The following is a 21,000-nucleotide window of genomic DNA, read 5'->3' as shown; positions in this document are numbered from 1 at the left end:
AATGTTGAATACATTTTTTTTGGATTCTGAGCTGAATGAAAACTGGTTTTAAATTAAAATCCCCGAATTCCTTGCTATTTATTTCTTGTTTATTTTGAAAAGTACTAAAAATTTTCACGCTTAGCTCTCAAAAGTACTAACTAAGTAGTTCAGTTTCAGTAGGTATTCAATAAAAAAAAAAAAAAACTCATCATTAAGAAATCAATAAATTCTTAGCTAAGAATCTAAAATTATAATTATATAATTTTTAAATTAATAATGTATTTTTAAATATTATATAATGTAGGCATGTATAAGTGATAAAATGATAACTTTTTAAGTAGGTATAACTTTAACCTGGAGGTATTATTTTGATGGAAATTGACCAACATTAGTTGAATTATTAAAATATAATAGTTTGTTCATTTTGATTGTTAAGTATGATAGTGTTGGTTGACGCAGTGACTCTCTTGAGAGTTAAGGCGATTCATTATTAAATATTAAAAAACCATAATAACTTTTTAAGTAGGTATATCATTTTTTTCATGAGAAATAAAAAAGTAAACGAACTAATATGAACGTAAAAACGTTAACATTTAACTAAATAATAATGATAATTGATAGTTAATAGAATTTGTCAATTTTAAACTACAATGGTAAAATGTTTCCACAGTTCAAAGTTATATTTTCTTCACTCCAGTATAATCTAAAAATATTGAAACACGCGAAATTAACGATGATGCCCATTATTAAAGTATCCTATTAATCGGAGGTCATACATTATACATCATTTTCATTATGAATAGCAAGTTTTGAGCAAGGCTTTTCGACGGAAATAAGCCACGAGTAATTATAATACTCTAGGCTGTTTTGGACAATATTTTCATAGGTGTTCGCCTGACTAAATCTATTTATAAAAAAAAGACCAAGAATTAATTTCAATTAAAACGTAGCTTAATCGAGAGTTCATATATCATATTCACATTATCGCGAAACAAGTATCATTACAAGTAGTATAAGGCACTATTAAATCGCTTGAAGGATTGAACCTACAAAAATCTACTGTAGAAATTAACGTTCCGACTATGTTAGGTTTAATTCGACATTTAATTACTCCTGTTTGAATGTTTTATTCATTAGTATTTATTGCTAAAGTCTTTAAATCTAGATTATAGTATTTTATTTATTTTTTATTATCACAATGCCATTTTAAATTATATTTATAATATCTTGAATAAGCAAAATTAGTAATTAGTATAAATAACATTGAATTTCAATTTCAAGATTGATATTTCTGTTAAATGATGTTCAAATAATATTAGTTTAAATTTTGAACAAGATTTTTTTGATGTAATTTTTTCTTCTATAATCTTCAAACAAAACGTGAATATCTATCGCTCTGCTGACTTTAGATGTCGAGTGAGTCATTATAATAAATTAATGAGTGTGTTAAATTTGAGTTCAACACTATTTCAAATTTTCAATCATCATTATATTCGTAAAAAATTCTAAGTGAAGATTCTATGTAAGCTAGTATCACTTAGTAATTAGTATTAGTACATTTCATAATATATTTTTTGATATTAATAGCAATTTATTTTATTATTAGTTTTATAATATAGGTTGATTTAATTCTTTCCAAAAAACATTTAATTTATTATTTTATTAGTATTTAATTATTACAACAGCTTGCTTATATAATATTATTATTAATAATTACTAACTTTTAATAGTTAATAATATCTTACTGTAATATGCAAACATATAAACGATATTTTAAGCTACAGGTCTTAGGAATAATCTGCTTCTGAATTAATTATGACTTTGTTTTGAACATTATACCGAGACATAAAGTTTTTATTAAAGTGTTATATTTTTTTTTAAATTCTTCCATATTAAATTAAAATTATCGTGAAATATCTAATTTAATTAGCAATATTTTTTTATGTAATTATTCTATTTTTACGCTATCATATGAGTTTTATTGATATATTTAATTTAGATCACTCTGTATATATTTACATTAAATTATAAGTATGTATTTATGTAGGCTCCAATATTTAGTACTTGATATATCATCAACTACTGATATTCGATGCATAATAAATTAAATTACCTACAATTATTTAGTTGAAATATGTTCTGCTAAACTAAAAATCAAAATTATAATTTAAATTAAATTAATTTTCATCATACTTGGTTAGATTCCATAATAGTAATTAAAATTTGTCATCGAAAAATATCCAACTGAATCAATTTTTGCTTTATTGAATTAGTTGCTTAACAAAGTATAATTTGATAATGACTTGTTTTATTCAACATCAATAATGGTACTAAACTATTTTCTTTTTAGTCACATTTATTCATTAAAATAGTAAATTAATTGGTAATTAGCATTGTATTTTGTATTATATCTACATAGTGTTGGTAATTTTTTTAATAAAAAAACATAAATTTATTATCATAATATTACATTTAAAATTAAAAATGTTTAAGACAATATAATTATGTAATCATATAGTTAAACTTAAAAATAATCAAAAACTATCAAAACACTTTACAACTGAGTCAATTATTTTAATAGTAGGGAACGAGTGCTGCAATGACTTAACAGTTCAAATTTATGAAAAAGGCAGTTTTTATAGCCTTCCTTCATATATTTATCATTATTATTATTATCAATAATTTACCATGTGTTAGCTAAACTACAATACCTAATAAATATGCTAAAAAAAATTATCGTGATAAAAAATAAAAAAGTATATAATTAAAATATTTTATAGTTGATAAAGTCTCTCTCTCTCTATATATATATAAGATATTATATATGATATAGGTATTACTTATATTTATAAGTAAAAATTGTAATCAATGTTATTATACTATTGACACAATGTTTATCTAGCATAAAATTAGAAATTATCTTCATAAATTTGATTATATAAGCAAATATAAATAAATCAATTTTTTAAATGACCACTAAATATTTTTATGCATACTTACCTGTGACGTCATATATTGTCAAATTACCATCGTTAAGACTTAAAACGAATGGATTAATAACCACTCAACATTTTTATGTTGTCGTCACTTAATTTTAATGTTGTTACATGTCACTGACAAATTTTTAATTACGTTTGAATAAGTTTCTTATGTACCTACAAGTCTTTAAACGAAGGTGAATTTTAAATAAAATCTATATTAGATTGTCTAAATGATTGATAATATAATGCTAATTCAAAAAAAAAAAAACATTTTAAATTTCTGTGTAAAAAAAAAAAATTCAAAATGTTTGTCTGAATAAAATTAATTTTAATTAGTAATTTAAGCAACACATTTTGAAAAAACGTTATTGAAATAATACATTTTAAGAATTATAAGAACATTTTGTAATCTATGTTAAAGAAAATGTCTACTGGAAAGTTAAATACTTCTTTTCAAACGGTTTTTGTTTTCTCTGGTAGACTAATACAAATTATCGTAGATACTTAAGATTTTTATCACATTTTTAGCTTATCACTGTTTACACATGGTATAAATTTTTAAAATTTTGATACTTCTAAACTAATTATAGGTATCACAACAAATGTTCGCTTTTTTTTTCTTATTAATGTCAATAAAACATGATTCTGACATGGGGTGTAGCTAAATTATCAAATTTAAATAAAATACAAAAGCCCCATCGATCATTTTATGCATAATAACAAGAACCTTCTGTGTATAGTGTATGTTTTCACTTCATACAAATCTATAATTCAAAATTGTCCCGTATCAGTCGTATCTGAAATGTGCTAAATTATACACAAAAGTTTTTAGTTCACTTCTAAAAAAAAACATCCAAATCCTTTAATTTCCACACTTAACTCTTACTTAATACTTAGAAATCTCCAAGGAAACTTAAAAGAAGATAGAATTGTAACTTTAACTATTAAATTTTGTAACTAAAAAAAAAATATTTATTCAATTAATTAAAAAATCAGTTATAAAGTGTAACCATTGGATTTTGTAACTCATATCATTATATTTTGGTGTATATTATTTTTGTTAATAAACTTTTACAGATTGTATATTAACTAACAAAAAATAAAATAAAATACATATTAAAATGTTTTTCTTAAAAATTTAAAGTACATTATTTATAAAACAATTAACATAATATTAATAATATTTATAATAATATTTACATAATATTCAGGTTTTCTCGAAAAAGTGCAATATTTTATATTATATATATCTAGAAACAAATTATTTAGAACTATTACTTAGGTATGATGTTTCATACATTAAAAAGTATACCTTGTTTAATCGTATTATAATTTATAAAATATAATGTAGCTATCAAAATATATTGTATAACTATAAATCATTTTTGCTCAAATAATATATGTATATAAGTACATTTTTGATTTTTTTAAATCTATATAAATTTAAAAAAAATAGTAATATTCGTGAAAATCAAAACATGTTATGAGTTCATTTTTTTATAGACACACTTTTTTTTTTTTTTTGTATATATAATAATTAAAATCATTACGCACGTGTCTTTTACGTTTTAACCATTAATGGTCACTGATAATTAACTAATAAATATGCATATAATCACGCGTGGATAACATAATATGATGACCCAATCAAAATAACCTGAATTTATGGTTAGCACATATATATCGTTTGTATATCTATGTACATTGTACAATGATCTCGTTATGGATTGTGGTTAAATAGAGTTTTCTGGTACCGGTTTTTCATAATGATGAACATACTTACACACGTACACTGAGACCAGTGACATAATTAATATAAAGCCACTCACGCTTGCACTCGCTACAAAGAAAGTAGTTGTGTGAGCATACCAGAAGTCTTATTTGAATTTCGTACTTGATAACAGCAACAACTCAAAACACAACGTTCAATTTTCTCGAAAAGAAATTATAAGAATAATAATATTAAATAAAAATTTATATAGTATTATATATTATTTAGTGTCTATTTTAAATTAAACATGCGTGGAAATTATTCTCTGATGGTTTTTCTATTTTTTGGATTTGGATTACAAGAAATTTATTGTCAAAAACAAGAAGTAAGTATTTTCATAATTATTTACTATGCTTGTATCACCATTAAAAATGTTCTCATTAATCAAAATATATTTATTTGTGCAAAGCTATCAGGAAAATGTAGAGCTCCTGATAAAGCACCTTTGAATCTTGAAATAATAATTAATATTTGTCAAGAAGAAATCAAATCCGCATTGCTTCAAGGTATTGTTGAAAAAATTATGTTCTTTAATTCAATTGGTTTTAATAAATAAATAAAATTAATTTACAGAAGCTTTAGATATCCTTAATGATGGCACTTTGGAACAAAATACACCAAGTTATAGTAGACCGAAAAGGGACGCTGATGAAGATTTATCAAATGAGGAACGTAGAGTTGCGGGGGTAAGATATCATATTTTTTCAATTAAATTTTAATATCAACTATAACACTCCAAAAAATTACTGTTAATAAATAGTATAAATCTCACGCATGAAAATATATTATTACTTAATTCATTTGTATCATAAGATACATATATTGTGCATCTAATTATTAATGAATACTTGTTTTTTACAATAATGAATAATTTTTTAATACTTCAAACAAATTATAAATTATTAGTAAAACAATTTTTATTTAAAAAAACAGTTCTGAAATATCTTCAGACTATATTATGTATACATATAATATGCATACATAATATGAATATTATTTTTTACTAAGAAAAATGTTTATGCAATCTGTATATAGATATATTAAATAAAATAATGCATTTAAAATACGTGAAAAGACGGCTTTATTAAAAAAACGTTTATAAATAATAGACACAATATCAAAAAAATATATTTTTAATAATGTTTATACTTTTGAGATATTAAGTTCTAACTGTTAAAATTTCATCTAGTATTATACTATTTTTCATATTGTTAATTTTGTTTTTTTTTAATATAATCACAAGTGAATTTTTTTTATGCTATTAAAATAATGATTACAATAATTAACATTTATACTAAATAGACAGCTGTCTCAGGATAAAATTTAAAAAATTCGTGAAGTTTCAGTTATCTTTAAATTGATAAATATCATACTAAGAACGGAGGTTTACCCAAATATTTTCTTTACGTATTTTATTTTATTAAAATTTCTCAAAAACTATTAGGAATGTCACGATCTGAAAGTTACATACTTGTAGATACAAACTGTGTTCAATTTAAATCTTGATTATTGTAAATTTAAGAGATACGCTGTAAAACATTTTGAGCTTTTTTATTTTCTAACACAATATTAATCTATAAAAAAGAAAATGTATAACAATAATATATTATATTAACTAATTATTATCAATGATTGGTTTTAAATTTTAACGTATTCTGTATTAAACATTTTACTATATATAAATAATAATATTCAGCTTTTATGTTTTATTAATTATAATTTTATTTAAGATAGTTTTATTATTAAAACAACTAAAAAAACCTTTAAATATTGCAGTACATCACAGCCGTAAATACCTAAATGTTAAATATAGTTTAGTTGTAAAAATTAAGTTTCGAAATTCATCATATTACACAATAGTATAGAATCGGAAGTTAATTGCACCCATTAAATAATATGTTGTATATAATTTTATAAGTATTATAATAAAAGTCGTTTTATACCTGTCCGTAGTAGCTACTATAGTCAACCTAATCTGAAAAGTGAATGAGCTGTTAAAAAAAAAAACATTCACTTGTTGCATAACTGAAACCTGTTCTTAATGGTCTTGGTCATTCAATAATAAAACAAAATATATTTCATTACATATTTCTGCACATAAACGTATACAATGTATTACGATTCTTCTATATTAATAATTATTGTTTTCAGTGTTTGCTCCAGTGCGTCTACAAGAAAGTGAAAGCAGTTGAGTATAATATTTTTGTATAGTAACTATGCCTATATTTGTTGCGTTCATCTTATTCTGAAGCAGATGAATCGTCTGATTGTTATGCTATATACGATATAATTAATTTAGGTTGATGAAACCGGCTTTCCGGTAGTTGATGGTTTGATGAAACTGTATAACGAAGGAGTCCAGGACCGAAACTACTACATGGCTACATTATCCGCAGTTAGGCATTGTATTTCTATTGCACAGCAGCTAAAACAGCTACAACCCTCCAAAAATTTTGGTAAGAAACATTTACGAAACATAATCAATACTATTTACCAATATTAGTATTATTCATTGTATCGCCATGTATAATTATTCTAATTAACAGTCGCAATGAGTTGTGTTAATAACATACGCGTGATATTGATAAAATACAATTTTATTAATTTAAAACGAGATAAATAATGGTTTAAGCATGAAGTTGTATCCAGTTTCCAAACTAGAAATAAATAGAACATTCAATTTTTAAAACAAATTTTACAAGTACGATAAAAAAAAATATTGAAACATAGTATAATAAAATTCATTTTTTTTATAAATAATAGTAAAAAAATCTACGTAGGTAGGTACTAGGTACCTATTAAAATAGTCCTAATAATATACAGTTATTAAATATTATGTATTACAGTCTAACAGATATTAAATTTTCTTTTACAAATCAAATGCCTATTATAAACATGAACCGCAGTTAAATTTTAAGGCAATAAAAATAAAATTATATATTCTAATATATTCAGAACACGGATTTCTTATGCAATCCGTATTTTTTTTCTTTTTCACTTTTTTGGATTTTTATAATTATCTTCACGAATCATAATAATTTGAATCCAATAGTGAAATTTTTATTTGTATATTTAATAGTTATTGCATATTTTTGCATATTTTTACGAAATTTAAAACGTGTTACATATTAAAGTGAAAATTTTTCATTGCGTAAGTATTTAAGTAATTAATTATTATAAGCTGTTTAATTTGTGAATTTTAAATAAATAAAAAAAAATGTTTGAGTATCTATTGCACATTTCGATACTTTTTAATACATAAAAATCCGTGTTCTTTTTAATGATTCATATTATCTCATTGATTGAGTATTTAAATTATAAAAATGTAGTATATATTAATTTATTATGAATGTAAAACCAGAGAAAGTAATAGTAATTTTTAAAGGTAATGCTACTTGTTACAAAATAATTTCTCATTGCAATATTAATTTCACGTTTTTTAATTTCAAATTATGATTTGTTTAAAAAAATGTTAACGATTTTAAACACACAAATAGATGATGTTTTTTTTTTTTTTTATTACCTTTTACATTATTTTTAAAATACAGTGAAGTGTTGGAAATAATAAAATCAAATATTTAAACTAGGTAACAGAAATTTCAGTCTAACACATATTTTAAATATTAATAAAAATAACACTTAAACAGTGTGAAATAACTTGAGTATTATTATTATATTTTTAAATTTTAGATGATGGACAAACATGTGATCTTGCTTATGAAATGTTTGAATGTGTCAGTGAAAAAATTGAAGAAGTACGTAGTAAAAAAAAAAAAAAATCTTATACTATATTAATCAATAAACTTTGTTCATTATTATTATTTCAGAACTGTGGAGTCCAAAATAAGTTGAATGATTTAAGTCAACGTCAAGTTTAAAAAATTTTCCTTGATTGTATTTTATATATACCAACATTGTACATAATCACTTAACTTTAAATTGTAATTAATATAATCTTATTTTATTTAAATTCAAATTAATTTTCGTAGCTATATTAATTACCAAAAAATAAATCTTAGTGAAATTGTTAGTTAAACTTATTTTGATAAAACAGAATACCTATTAAATTTATTATTATTACTTACCTTATCTTATAATATATAAAAAATCGTATATTTAGATATAAGTTCAAACATTAATTTTATTTGTTATTAAGTTATTTTCATTATTATCCTCAAGGTCATTTATCTTATTATTTTATTTTATTTTGTGATTAGAATATATCTATTAAATATTTGTTCATAAACCAATAACCTCACGATTTTAATTAAATTTATTTACAGTCCAATACTCATATTGATTATAATATGATACATTAATACCTGTTTAAACTTAAACTACAATAAATTAGTCTTATCGTGTGTTTGGTGTTCACATTGGTTCTGACAGTCTTTCTGATTAAAATAAATAAATTTTTAAATTATAATTGGTCTAATAGTTAATAATATGTTTAAAGAAATATGCTAATTTTGTTGTAGGATAGTTGGATGTAATGGTAATGCGCGGTTAACTGTTATTCAAATCTATTGTTACACACAAGGTGATTTAATACGTATAATACGTATTTAATTATTTTATTTGATGAAAAAATCTTAGTGTCTATATTATTCAATTATGAAATAATATAAATGCTAAATAAATTATCTTGTTTACATACCTATTAAATGTAAATTGGGAAATAACAAAAAAATTCAATACACTAATATTTATATTAACTGTATAGGAATTAAAAGGTAAGCATTAAAAAATGAAGATGAATCATTAAACTTTTTAATTTGATGTAATTAAATTTACGTTTATTAACAAACTGTGTTTACTTTACTATTTGAACAATAGTAAAACTATTAACTATAGTCGATAACTATACTATAATATTCATTGGTATGCACATGTATACTTGTAACAAATGTTAGAATTTAGGTTTTCCATCAAAACATAAAATAATTATGTTTTTATCTACAAGAAAAGCATTATTTTCTATTTGTATAATAAAAAAAAAATAATACAACTGTTTTAAAGCATGGAAAAGAAATAATTATAGTAGTAGTGTACACAAACTTATAGAAAAGATGATTAATAACGATTAAAGGTATTTTAAATCGTGTGATTAATCAATTCACCACTAAGAAACTATTTTTGTATTTATTTGGTTAAATTTTAATATTTGTTTTTAATTCCTAAAATAGGCGCACACCTATGATGGTACTATGACACTATATTACATATATAAATAAACAAATCAATGTTGCTCAAATAATTATAGTATAGTTGGCCCATCACTTTATAATATCGTTATATCGATAAATAATATTATACGTATACATTTATTTAATCTAGTAGATAAGGCTTTTGCCCTAGAATTCTAGAATACTACTAAAAAATACTTTTCTAATAATCACTTCATGATTGATTACAATCAAACTTTATTTGGTAAATCAGTTGTAACTTTGTTACCTGACTGAGTAACTTTATACTGCTTGGTTCAACAATTATCTGTACCATTTAAGAAACATGGCACTGAATAGTTTAATAAACGTACTAAACGTTTTACAAATACCTTTTAAAGATTGATTAATTATATACTTTAGACTACTCACTAAACTTAAAATATCTTATAGAGAAGTATTAATATTGTGGTAGAATTTCTATTTTAAACGAACTCTTAAATTTAAAAATACAGTAAGCGCATTATGTCTAAAAATTAACATAGTTAAATTCGTCGATCTTGATTTAGAATTTATTGAACAAATCCACATAAAAATGATATAATATTTTACATAAACATAATGTATTGAATTTATTTTATTAAATTTCTTACATTGTTTTAAAAATCTATACAGTATGTCCTTATAGTTAAATTGTATGTTGTATACTACTAATATTGTATTTTATATATACTCATAATTTTATAAGCAATTAACTATTTAAATGATTTCGTAATGTTAATTCAGGTCAAAAATTAAAGCACTCTATTTATATAAGACATTAGTATCTATAAATATATATACAGTGGGATAAATTAGAATTCTACGAGTTTAACAATGGATAACAAAGTGATTTTTGTTTGTAAATTTTTCGAATACAAAATTTGAAATTAACAATATACCAATGGCACCTGTTGACCGTGACGTCAGTGGTATCTTCTTAGCATCTTCACGGTGCAATGGACAAGGCCTTAAATGTATAGGTCGATTCTGCATAGAACGAAAAGACCACCGGCCACTTGTTTTTGCGGCATTCGAAATAAGTCAGCGTACCAGGTAAAACCTCCGAATCGTTTAGAAATATTTCAAAAGTATACATACTAATTTTTCTTCAGGATTTCAACATACAACATTTTTGTAAGTATTTAATCTTTTATATATTTTGTTATTTATACGCATTAGGCATAACATGTATATATGCATTATAATTATTTAACGCACGTGCATTATTTTATATTATTCACCATATAGATTCATAATTATTTTATGCAATTAAAATTGACAAATGAAAAAAAAAAAAAATTTGTTATCACAATATTTAAAATTTAAATTTAAAACCAAGTTTTATATTTTCTTTTTTAAGTAGTGAATAAAAATGTTGATACAGAAAAATTATCTGACAACTGCTAATAACTTATAAATGTTTTAATTCTAGAACAGATGATATGAAGTATATATTTAGTTTATGTAATAATTTCTACTACATTTCTCCATAATATTTTTGCAAGATAAATGAATCTCTAGTATAACATGTATTATTTTTAACAGTTAATAATAGTAATAATATAACCAAACAAATAATACTATCATACTATTATATTTTCCAATTCATTAATTAAAATAATGAGTGAAAAAATATTTTATGTTTTTGGCGTAAATAATTATTACTGATTTATTTGAATTTACTGAATTATTTTATTTTATCATGATTATATCGCTAAAATAAACTTAATATAAAATCTTTAACCAATGAGTATATAATGAGTAACTCAATTATTCCATTTAACACTATATTTTAAAATGAATTAAATATTAATTTTTAAATTAAGAAATTATAAGAAACAAATTATGGTTTTATCAATATTTATATTATTTTTTACCAAAATATTGTAGTTAATACGTATTAAACATAAATAAAATTATGTTTAAACTTTATAGGGTTTATAATATTGTAGACAATATTGTAATCTTTCTCTTTCATACATTTTTTTTGTGAGTTATTGGTGAAAAAGTTTTATTTTACAATTTATAAAAATAGTGAATGAAATAAATGTTTATTACTAAATTGATATTTTTATAATTTATACTAATATGTATACTTTAACTTTAAAATCGATATCTTAATTTGCACTCGGTCCATCCCGTTTCATAATAATAATAATAATAATAATTGCCATTGAGCTAAGTGATAATATAGTGTAATAACTATTGTGCTATAGGTGCATATTAGGTACTTATAAAGAAGATGCACTAAAATTATTTATTTTGCGCAAACATCAGGCTTGTAAGTGGGGTGTAATTATTTTAAAAAATGTTTAAATTAATAAAACAGATAAATAATTTTATTTTAAAACAAGAAAAATACCAACAAGTGTAAAAGATAGGTATAATGTTTTCGATTTTAAAATAAAAATTATTTATACAAGCATTTTTATTTTTAGATTTTAAGTGAATGAATGTATTAACTTTACATTCATTTTTTTTTTTTTTATTGTGAATGAGTATACAATAGGTTGTTGATAAAAATGCTTTAATTTTCAAAACATAGTTTTGGATAATAAATTGAATCTATTTTGTATTTTGGATAGGACAAACTTAAAAATTCTCAGTACTTATTTTTATATCCGGGGGAAAAAAACAAAAGATTAAAATAAATAAGAATTTTTATAAGAGTTCGATTTTTAACAAAAACAAAAAGATTTTTTTTTTTGTATGACTTCAAAATGAAACTTGTCGAAACATTTTCACTAAATGTTTATATTATTATTTTCTATTTTTAGTTTTTCTTTTATAAATATCAATTAAAATTATTAGCCGAGTAGAAAGGCTTGAAAAGTTAATACAAAAATCTTCATTAATAGTAAACCATAAAATCTAAAAAGCGTATAAAAATAATTATTTTTTATAGACATTTTAAGTTCCAAATTGAACGAAATAACTTATTTAACCGATAAATAACGATATGTTGTAATTAAAAAAATTATTTGTAGGAAGAACTAGAAACTTAAACTTTTATTTATCTTAAATTATTATGAACTTTACTATATTATGCAATAAAATTTTTGATTTATTTTAAAGTATTATCTAATTATAGATACTTTGAACCTATTGTTACTGCTTTACAATATTTACAAAAAAATGTTATTACATTTTGGGTTATAAAGTTGTCATGGTATGATATAAATAAATATTATTATGATAATTGAATACTAATAATTTAATAAATACAATGATTTTGAAAAAAAATATATCATCTTACTATAATACCAAAAACAAAATAAAATTATTTTAATAGCTATATCAAATAAACATATCACTTAATGATATAAGCTGATATAATATGTAAATTATTTCTGATTTTTTTAAAAAATCTATTAAATTCAAATTTAACACACGCTTATTATAGGTAAAATAAGAGTAATCTAATCAGCTTCTAATGTAAAGGAGAACAGTATCCATCTACCCACCTTTTTTTAAAGCGTATCCATATGGCGTATAGCCATAAATACTCATTGAAAATGTATACTAAACCACTAAAATTCAAAGTTAATTTATAACTATTATTTAGCAAATATTAAATATAATATATCACATTTTTTTTTCATATAAAAATATATAAAATCTGTTTTTAGTTCAAAATACTAATTGTTTTTAATTGTTTTGAAGTTACATTTTGTTTTCATGTGCAGCATTGAAAAAACTATTTTCATTTTTTATTAATTTAATTTTTTTTATTGTTATATAATACATTTTTTTACACATCTTTCACAGAAAATGATGCAAGTCGCATGAATATTATGTTATAATTAGAGTAATTCTCAAATAAAATACATCCTTGGATATACCATATTATTCTCTTAAATTTTCCCATAGGTTATAATTACTAGATAATATATAATAACACGCGATTACCAATGTCAACAACACTTTGATGCTGCTATATTGCATGCACATTGCGCCGTCCCCAACGATTATAATATTTTTATTAAAAATAATATTATACTATTATTTACGCAATATGGAAATAGTGAAAACTGAAAAGCAATATTTTTGGAATAGACAGTCATCGGAAAACATTTATTCTTAGTATAAATACAAGTTGTAAAACCAAAATAGTGATAACGATAAAAATAATTAAGTATTTTGATTTTATTATTATTTTTTTTTTTATGGTCAAAATGTATTCTTATAAAATTTAAATACATAATTGTTTTTAAATTGTCGCATACAATTTATCTTGTTTATTTTAATCACAGAATTTCCGGGGTGAGATCCGCTTCAGACGACCATTTCATATAAAACCATTAGATTTGCTCAACGCTCAGTGTATACTGCACGTTCGTATTTATTATTTATTACACTTATTAATTACATATTATAAATAAATACATGTATATTACTTATATTGTATATTGTAATAACATGTAACGTGTGAACGAATTGACGATGACCATCACCACTGCGGTGATTCGTGTGATTCTTTTTTTCGTACCCTGTCTGAAGTATGTAATTCTTATTATTATTTTTGTCGTTGTTGTTACTATGTTATATTCAATAGAACTACATACTAATATCATATACTGTCAGGATGTATCACCGTGTTTATCATCGTACAAACACCAACTTGTCTACTCTATATATACATATCCCATACACGACTACAACCTGAATTATATGAATCATGCAGTTATATAAAATATTTAAACTAATTTAAATTTTATAAACAGATAACATGCTTTCTTTGGACAAACATCTAACACACTAAAAGTATAAGATATATAATATTCTGGTTGAATCATTGCCTATAATGGCTATAGATAGATATACATTATTTTACAAATATGTTTAAAAAAATCTTGAAATCAAATTCTTATAAACATATATTATACAATTATTGCATTTTTGATTTTCAATAAGCAATTATTGGTTTTCTTTTTATTGCTCTGGACACATTCTTGATGTAAATACACAAGGAAAAAACAATCCTAACGATAATGGATTTTTGATGAATTTTAAGTATTCGTCGAATTTGCCTTCAGCGTTTTGTGATTACATCAAAAATATGTCTAGAATTATTATTGAGTGGAAACTGAAAAGTCATAAAATAAATCGTTGAATTGTATTTGTACATATATTTTAATTGGAACAAAACGGAAATCGATTAACAGATAGATTATTTTAACCTGGGCCAATGTCTGGTAATAAAGCTGTATTTTAGTATAAATTTCAAACAATAATATACGTACAAATTATAATGTCATCGACAACACGGGTATTATTGTCACGATGCGAATCGAACCGGAAAACTAGTGGATGCCTAATTATATATTATTTTCTGGCCAAAAATCACGTACATAAGTAGATATAATATCTATATAATACGTTATATTAGAGAATATAGTGTATTACAGCAAATATATATGTTATATATGATTGTGGAAGTAATATATGATAATATTATGTACAATTGCATATAGTATAGTAATATACCACCTCCGTCTGCGGGTGACTGTTACGCGAAGTGCGCAATTACGCAGAGTATCGGACACGCGCCACTAAACGTTTAATAGTTACAATACATATATGGTTGATCGTGTGATGTGTGCAATGATGAATCGATGACGATTTTATTAGATTTAATATTTCGAAAAATACGTTTACGAGGACGTTGCACCCATGTGTGTTGACTCCGTCTTACTAACGCATAACACAATGAATTCTATTACGTCAAGAAGAATGCATTTACTATGTTATTTTAATTTTTTTGTACAGTAAAATTTATATTTAAGAATATTGTCTAGACCTACAGGGAACCTCGTGAGCCTTCTTTAATATTTTAATTTTTAAGCAGATTACGAGAATTTTAAAAACTTAAAATAAAATAATTGTATTTATTTGTAGGTTATACTGTTGTAATACATTTTTTTATTACCAAAATTATCAGTATTTAAATTTAAATAGATTATTGTTTTACATTCTCGTATGATGTATATAATACATAATACATGTATAATATTGTGCATATTACATTAATCAATTGCGGAATTCACTGGGTCTGATCTATTTCCGACGAGTTTATTTATATACTTAAATAATTTGGCCATCGAATGATTGAGTCATTGAAAAGTTATACCTTGTTGGTGTAGCAACTAAAAACCCATAAAATTCACAAAGAACTTACTGCCTATCTAAAAAGCTAATATAAATGGGAACAAATTTATCATTTTTTTAAGACATCAAACTAACTTGCATTCCGAAGTTAATTTTTGTTAGCCGCTCAAAATATGGACTAGTTATTAATATTTGATCGTTATTTTATTTTTTATGGTTACAATAAATTTTTATAGACATTATTAGAAAATATTTGAATCGAATAACTAAACCGTAGAGTAGCTGTTGCTGCAATCAAACGTCGAAAATCCTAAAACTCGATTGGCCGATATCTTGCCTATCCGATGCTACACATACTTAATCGTTTCATAAAAATTATTGAATTTGGCGAGATTAGAAAAAATTATAAATGAATATTTACAATCGTATTATTAAAATTTTTGTTTTCAATCGCATTTTACCGAACAATATTCATATTGATAAGTCACAAGAACACTGCTGCGATTGGCTGATTAATATCGACACGAATATTCTTCGATTTTTCAGTTCCATTGTAATGGCGCTATCGGTCCGGTGGACGTTGATGATAACGTCGGTGGCATTTTCAGTGGCGGTAGCATCGAAGCCAGAAGAAGTAAGGCGACGTGCGGCAGTGGACAAGCGACAAGCGCCCACGGAAGGCGATTTTGCCGACAGGTCGTCGGACGGATCGTACGCGTTCCGGTACGCCGACAGAAACCAGTTCCACTCGGCCGCTGCCAGTAAGGACAACGTCGTCTCCGGAAGGTACCTACTTAATATTTATCTGTGTGTGTGTATGTACTAACACAGAAGCATTTTAATTTATAGTTAATAATTAATATATTATGTACATGCGTTTGATTATTTAAGTAGGTACAATACACAAAATTATATACCAACTCTCAATTAAAACGCAACAATTATATTTCCGCACTTTCAGCAGCAATAATCGTTTTAATGGTTTAATAAGGTCAAGGATTTAATATTGTTACAATATAGATCGTTCCCGACAGTTGTTTAAAATACATAATCATTCATATTCATATAAAATGTAGATAAAAAATTTTTCGTTTTGATGCGTACTCACGTCATGCTGATTTGATTGCACGCACAGGTTTGGCTCAAGAAGTCCCGAAACCGGACGAATCGTGCAAACGTCTTATTCGTCCGGTCCCCGTGGTTTTCGCGCCCGTGGACCGGATATTGCGAGACAAACAGATCTGTCGCAAGTCCGTTTACCTTACAACCCACCCGTGCCCACTGATTCTTCTAAATACGACCCAGCCTATGACCGATATTACGACCCAAACGAAGACCCGAGCTACAAATTCACCGTCCGGACGCCCACACAGTCAAAATCCGAAACCGCCGATTCCAGGGGCCACGTCGAAGGCGCATATTCGTACTTAGACGATGTCGGTAAGTGTACATACCAATCGTAAACAATAATATTCTATATTATTACGTATATAAATACGTGTTCGCCGCAGGCACAACTCGGGGAGAGCTTGTAGGCTATTAATAACTGCGGTGTTTTAAATTAGTAACACGAGTATAATTTAAATTATCACCCACACAATGTACTTATGTACGCCATTAGTTGATTAATTAGAAAAATAAGGGATTCAGCGAACTTCCAGTTTTTTTTTTTTTTTATATTGAAATTGCGCTGCTGGCGTTTGCGCGTTTTTCAGGCAAGAGACACGACGTGCAGTACGAGGCGGGAGCCGGTACCGGATTTCACGTCAAATCTGCGCACCCAGATTCGGACACGTATGGAGGTGTGTTCTACAGCGGCCCGCCCGGCAAGCCCGGCGGCCGGCCACGCGGCCACTCGTCCGTCGTGCTGGGCAAGGACGGCTCGTACGGTTTCACTGCGTCCGGGCCAGACCAGCGGCGGTCCGAGGTGAGCGACTCCAGTGGCCGCGTGCAGGGCTCGTACACTTATGTGGACGACAAGGGCGTGCAGCGGACGGTGCAGTACGTGGCCGGGCCCAACATCGGGTACCGGGTGATCAACAACGCTGCGGCCGGCGGCGCGGCCGCGGCCCCATCGCTGCCGGTCAACAGTGTCGTTGTCGGCGGCGTCGGCGGCTTGGTGGTGCCCGTGACGCCGTCCGCGTTGCCCCCGCTGTCGTTGATCTCGTCGTCGTCGTCGTCGACGCCGCTGTCGCCAATCTCTTTCGAGCCACAGGACCTGTTCGGGCCCGTGTCCAGCACGTCCGCACCGCTTCCGGACCGCCGGCGGCCCGAGTCGCCGGTCAAAGGCTTCGGTGGCGGCCTGCCCGACGAATTTCTGTCGCCGGACAGCACGCTTCCGCTCGGCTCGGCGTTCCCGGAGGACGATCCCGCGCTGCCGCCCAAAAAATGGCCCACCACGTACAAGAACAAAGACGAAGAATCGTTCTTCCAGTCGTTCGAGAAGTTCGACAAGCGGAAGGAACAACAACACGGCCCGCCGAAGAGGGGAGGGTACCACGCGGTGCCGGCGGACGCGGCGTCTTCCTACGGCCAGCCGACGACCGGCGCGTACGGCCTGGTGCAGTCGTCTACCGGCAGGCCGATCGGGCCGCCGCCGGACACGTCGTACGGCCAACCGTCCCGGCCGATAGTGGTGGACGACAAGTACGGCCAGTATGGCGGCACCGACTATCAGAAACCCAAAGACGACGGCGGCTCGAGCGCTTTCGGCGGATTCCCGACCGGCGCCGTGGTCAAGGCCCACGTCCAGAGTTTGGACATACTGCCGTTCGGGTACAGGGTGCCGTCGCCGTCGTACGTTTTCGAAAAGCAGTTTGGCAACGGTGCGGACGATCTGAATTCGATCAAGAAGTAAAACGGATATTGCGGACGGTTTTCCGCGGTAGTCGGACGGGTAATACACGCGTAGTTGGCAATATTGTGTTTAGTGATGTATAAGTTCCTCGCCATGAAATTAAGATTTATTGTTTTTCAAACGGCGTGTACACTGTTCTTAGTTTCTGGCGATATCGTACACGATTGAACGATTGACTATTATCGACATAATATTATATTATTGATTGACCCGTGTCATAGTATATTGCTAGCTTACTGTTACGAAAGTATATATAATATACAATATATCAGTTAAATATAGTGTATTATATTATTTTTTTTTTTGCATACGATTGTATAATATGTCATAGTTTTATTATTGATCATAATTAGATTATAAGGACGAATAAATTATAATGGTATACTTTAAGAAGGCCACTCGTCGTAGCTCGTATACATAGTAATTAGCAATTAGTAATTAGATAGGTACTAGTATAATAAACGTGCACTAAACTTTAATATATATATATATGCTATACATAAAATGTATTTTTTAATGAATTATAACGTAGATTGTGTAGTAACGTATACTTATATATATATATATATGTTTATTTATGATTAAATGAAAAGTAATATGAATTTTTTGTAGTTCTATTTTCTTGAAGACGTTACAGCCGTGGAATGCCGCCATTTCATCCTCCTATTCTGAAACCATACTTTTACCTATATAATATTATAACAATTATCAACAATAATATAATGACATTGACACCAATATAATTATATTATGTTAATGGTGTAAATTATTAACTAACCTGCAAGTCCGTAAGTCCAAGACTGGAAGCCAATATCTTCCTGTTCTGTTTAGTAATGTATTTTTCCATTTGGAAATAGTATTCTAACCAATTCTTTTGCGTGACCGTGAACACAGCTCTACCGGAACACTTTTCTTTTTTACTCGTCGATCGATCTATTATAAAATTAATATGTGAACATAAAACTATCTCTTGACTTCTTAAAATGCATAAGAATACCCCGATCACAGATTAGGTATATTTTATTTATAGGTATAGGTAATTCATTATTTTATGTATTTTAAACACTTATATAATACAAACATTTTTAACTTGTCATAATTTAAAAATTGCGAAAATATTGTTTAAAACCCATTTACGTTTTATTTAACAGTAAAACGATACACAGATGCGTATTGATTTGTAAACGGATTTAGCCATACTTATCATAAATTAAATCCATTTAAGCTTACGTTTACTTTTTTGTTATAAAATAGACACAAAAATGTGAGCATTATTTTTATTATACAGTATTAGCTGTTTAAATATTTCAACTTAATTTATATCAAATTTTGTATTACATAATATAACCCCATAATAAAATATTATTTAGGTATTTGTAAAGTTCACTATAATACAATAATATGAATAATACATCTATTATCTTATAAAAGGGTTGTGATTTTTTTTTCATTACTTATTGTTACAATTTCAAAATATATTTTTAATTTCTATTATTTTACTTACAGACTCTGTAAGGTACTTTAATTTTAAGTGACCAATAGCACTAAACTAAATTCAACAATTTTATTTTAGTTAAATACATAAGTTTCTGAATACGAAATTTAGATCTTTCTCATAATATTAATAATAGTATAAATTCAATATTTACCCGAGTCAGTATTAATATTCAGTATTCTATCAATTCCAAAATTCAATGAGTCAGGCACTTGCAGACACGGATGTGGTTGTCGGTAATCCATTTTGAGTACTGAATGTTTAAATTCACAATTCACATTTTTTGCTTTTGTTTTTCAAAGAATATAAAAAATATAGAAGGGGAGAATAATTAATTATTTAACAGTTCAACATTGTTCACTCGTGTTTTAAGAATCTAATTTACGACCGTTGTGGTTTAAATGTTTTAAACTTTTAACAGTGTTTATACTATATAAACCTAAAATACAAAATGTCAGTTTACGTGGTATGAGATTTGTGTTGTTTGACGCCAGAACATTTGGACGCAGCTGTTTAAATAAAAATCAATTATATTTTATGTACGACTATAATCCTTAGTGTTTATAAATATTATTGTGTTTAAGTATAGTCTGCTTACA

At 26.7% G+C, this 21,000-nt stretch overlaps 3 protein-coding genes across 5 annotated transcripts; 2 read left to right on the top strand and 1 right to left on the bottom strand.

Annotated features, from left to right (window-relative positions):
* Positions 1–4,745: 4,745 nt before the first annotated feature.
* Positions 4,746–8,678, top strand: LOC112602599 (general odorant-binding protein 70). Its single transcript, XM_025350765.1, has 7 exons — positions 4,746–5,059; positions 5,144–5,240; positions 5,308–5,420; positions 6,886–6,921; positions 7,034–7,190; positions 8,425–8,489; positions 8,562–8,678. The coding sequence occupies exons 1-7, from the start codon at positions 4,982–4,984 to the stop codon at positions 8,610–8,612; spliced, it is 597 nt and encodes a 198-aa protein (XP_025206550.1). The 5' UTR covers positions 4,746–4,981; the 3' UTR covers positions 8,613–8,678.
* A 2,284-nt stretch (positions 8,679–10,962) lies between these two features.
* On the top strand, positions 10,963–19,446 carry LOC112602523. 2 transcript variants are annotated; one of them, XM_025350631.1, is made up of 4 exons: positions 10,963–11,075; positions 16,596–16,835; positions 17,185–17,489; positions 17,765–19,446. In XM_025350631.1, exons 2-4 carry the CDS (start codon positions 16,606–16,608, stop codon positions 18,904–18,906), a joined length of 1,677 nt encoding a protein of 558 aa, XP_025206416.1. In that variant the 5' UTR covers positions 10,963–11,075; positions 16,596–16,605; the 3' UTR covers positions 18,907–19,446. The 2 variants fall into 2 exon arrangements, with proteins under 2 accessions (XP_025206416.1, XP_025206417.1); XM_025350632.1 differs by lacking the exon at positions 10,963–11,075 and adding an exon at positions 14,195–14,275.
* On the bottom strand, positions 19,441–20,762 carry LOC112602524 (H2.0-like homeobox protein). 2 transcript variants are annotated; one of them, XM_025350634.1, is made up of 3 exons: positions 20,556–20,762; positions 19,685–19,839; positions 19,441–19,574 (listed from the first exon to the last, which is right to left on the bottom strand). In XM_025350634.1, exons 1-3 carry the CDS (start codon positions 20,644–20,646, stop codon positions 19,521–19,523), a joined length of 300 nt encoding a protein of 99 aa, XP_025206419.1. In that variant the 5' UTR covers positions 20,647–20,762; the 3' UTR covers positions 19,441–19,520. The 2 variants fall into 2 exon arrangements, with proteins under 2 accessions (XP_025206419.1, XP_025206418.1); XM_025350633.1 differs by having other exon boundaries at positions 19,441–19,592; positions 20,556–20,758.
* Between the last annotated feature and the right edge of the window lie 238 nt (positions 20,763–21,000).

This window comes from Melanaphis sacchari, unplaced genomic scaffold, assembly GCF_002803265.2.
Source record: "Melanaphis sacchari strain LSU unplaced genomic scaffold, SCAv2.0 Contig8_pilon_pilon, whole genome shotgun sequence".
NCBI lineage: Eukaryota > Metazoa > Arthropoda > Insecta > Hemiptera > Aphididae > Melanaphis > Melanaphis sacchari.
This window is presented reverse-complemented; position numbering and strand designations above follow the sequence as displayed.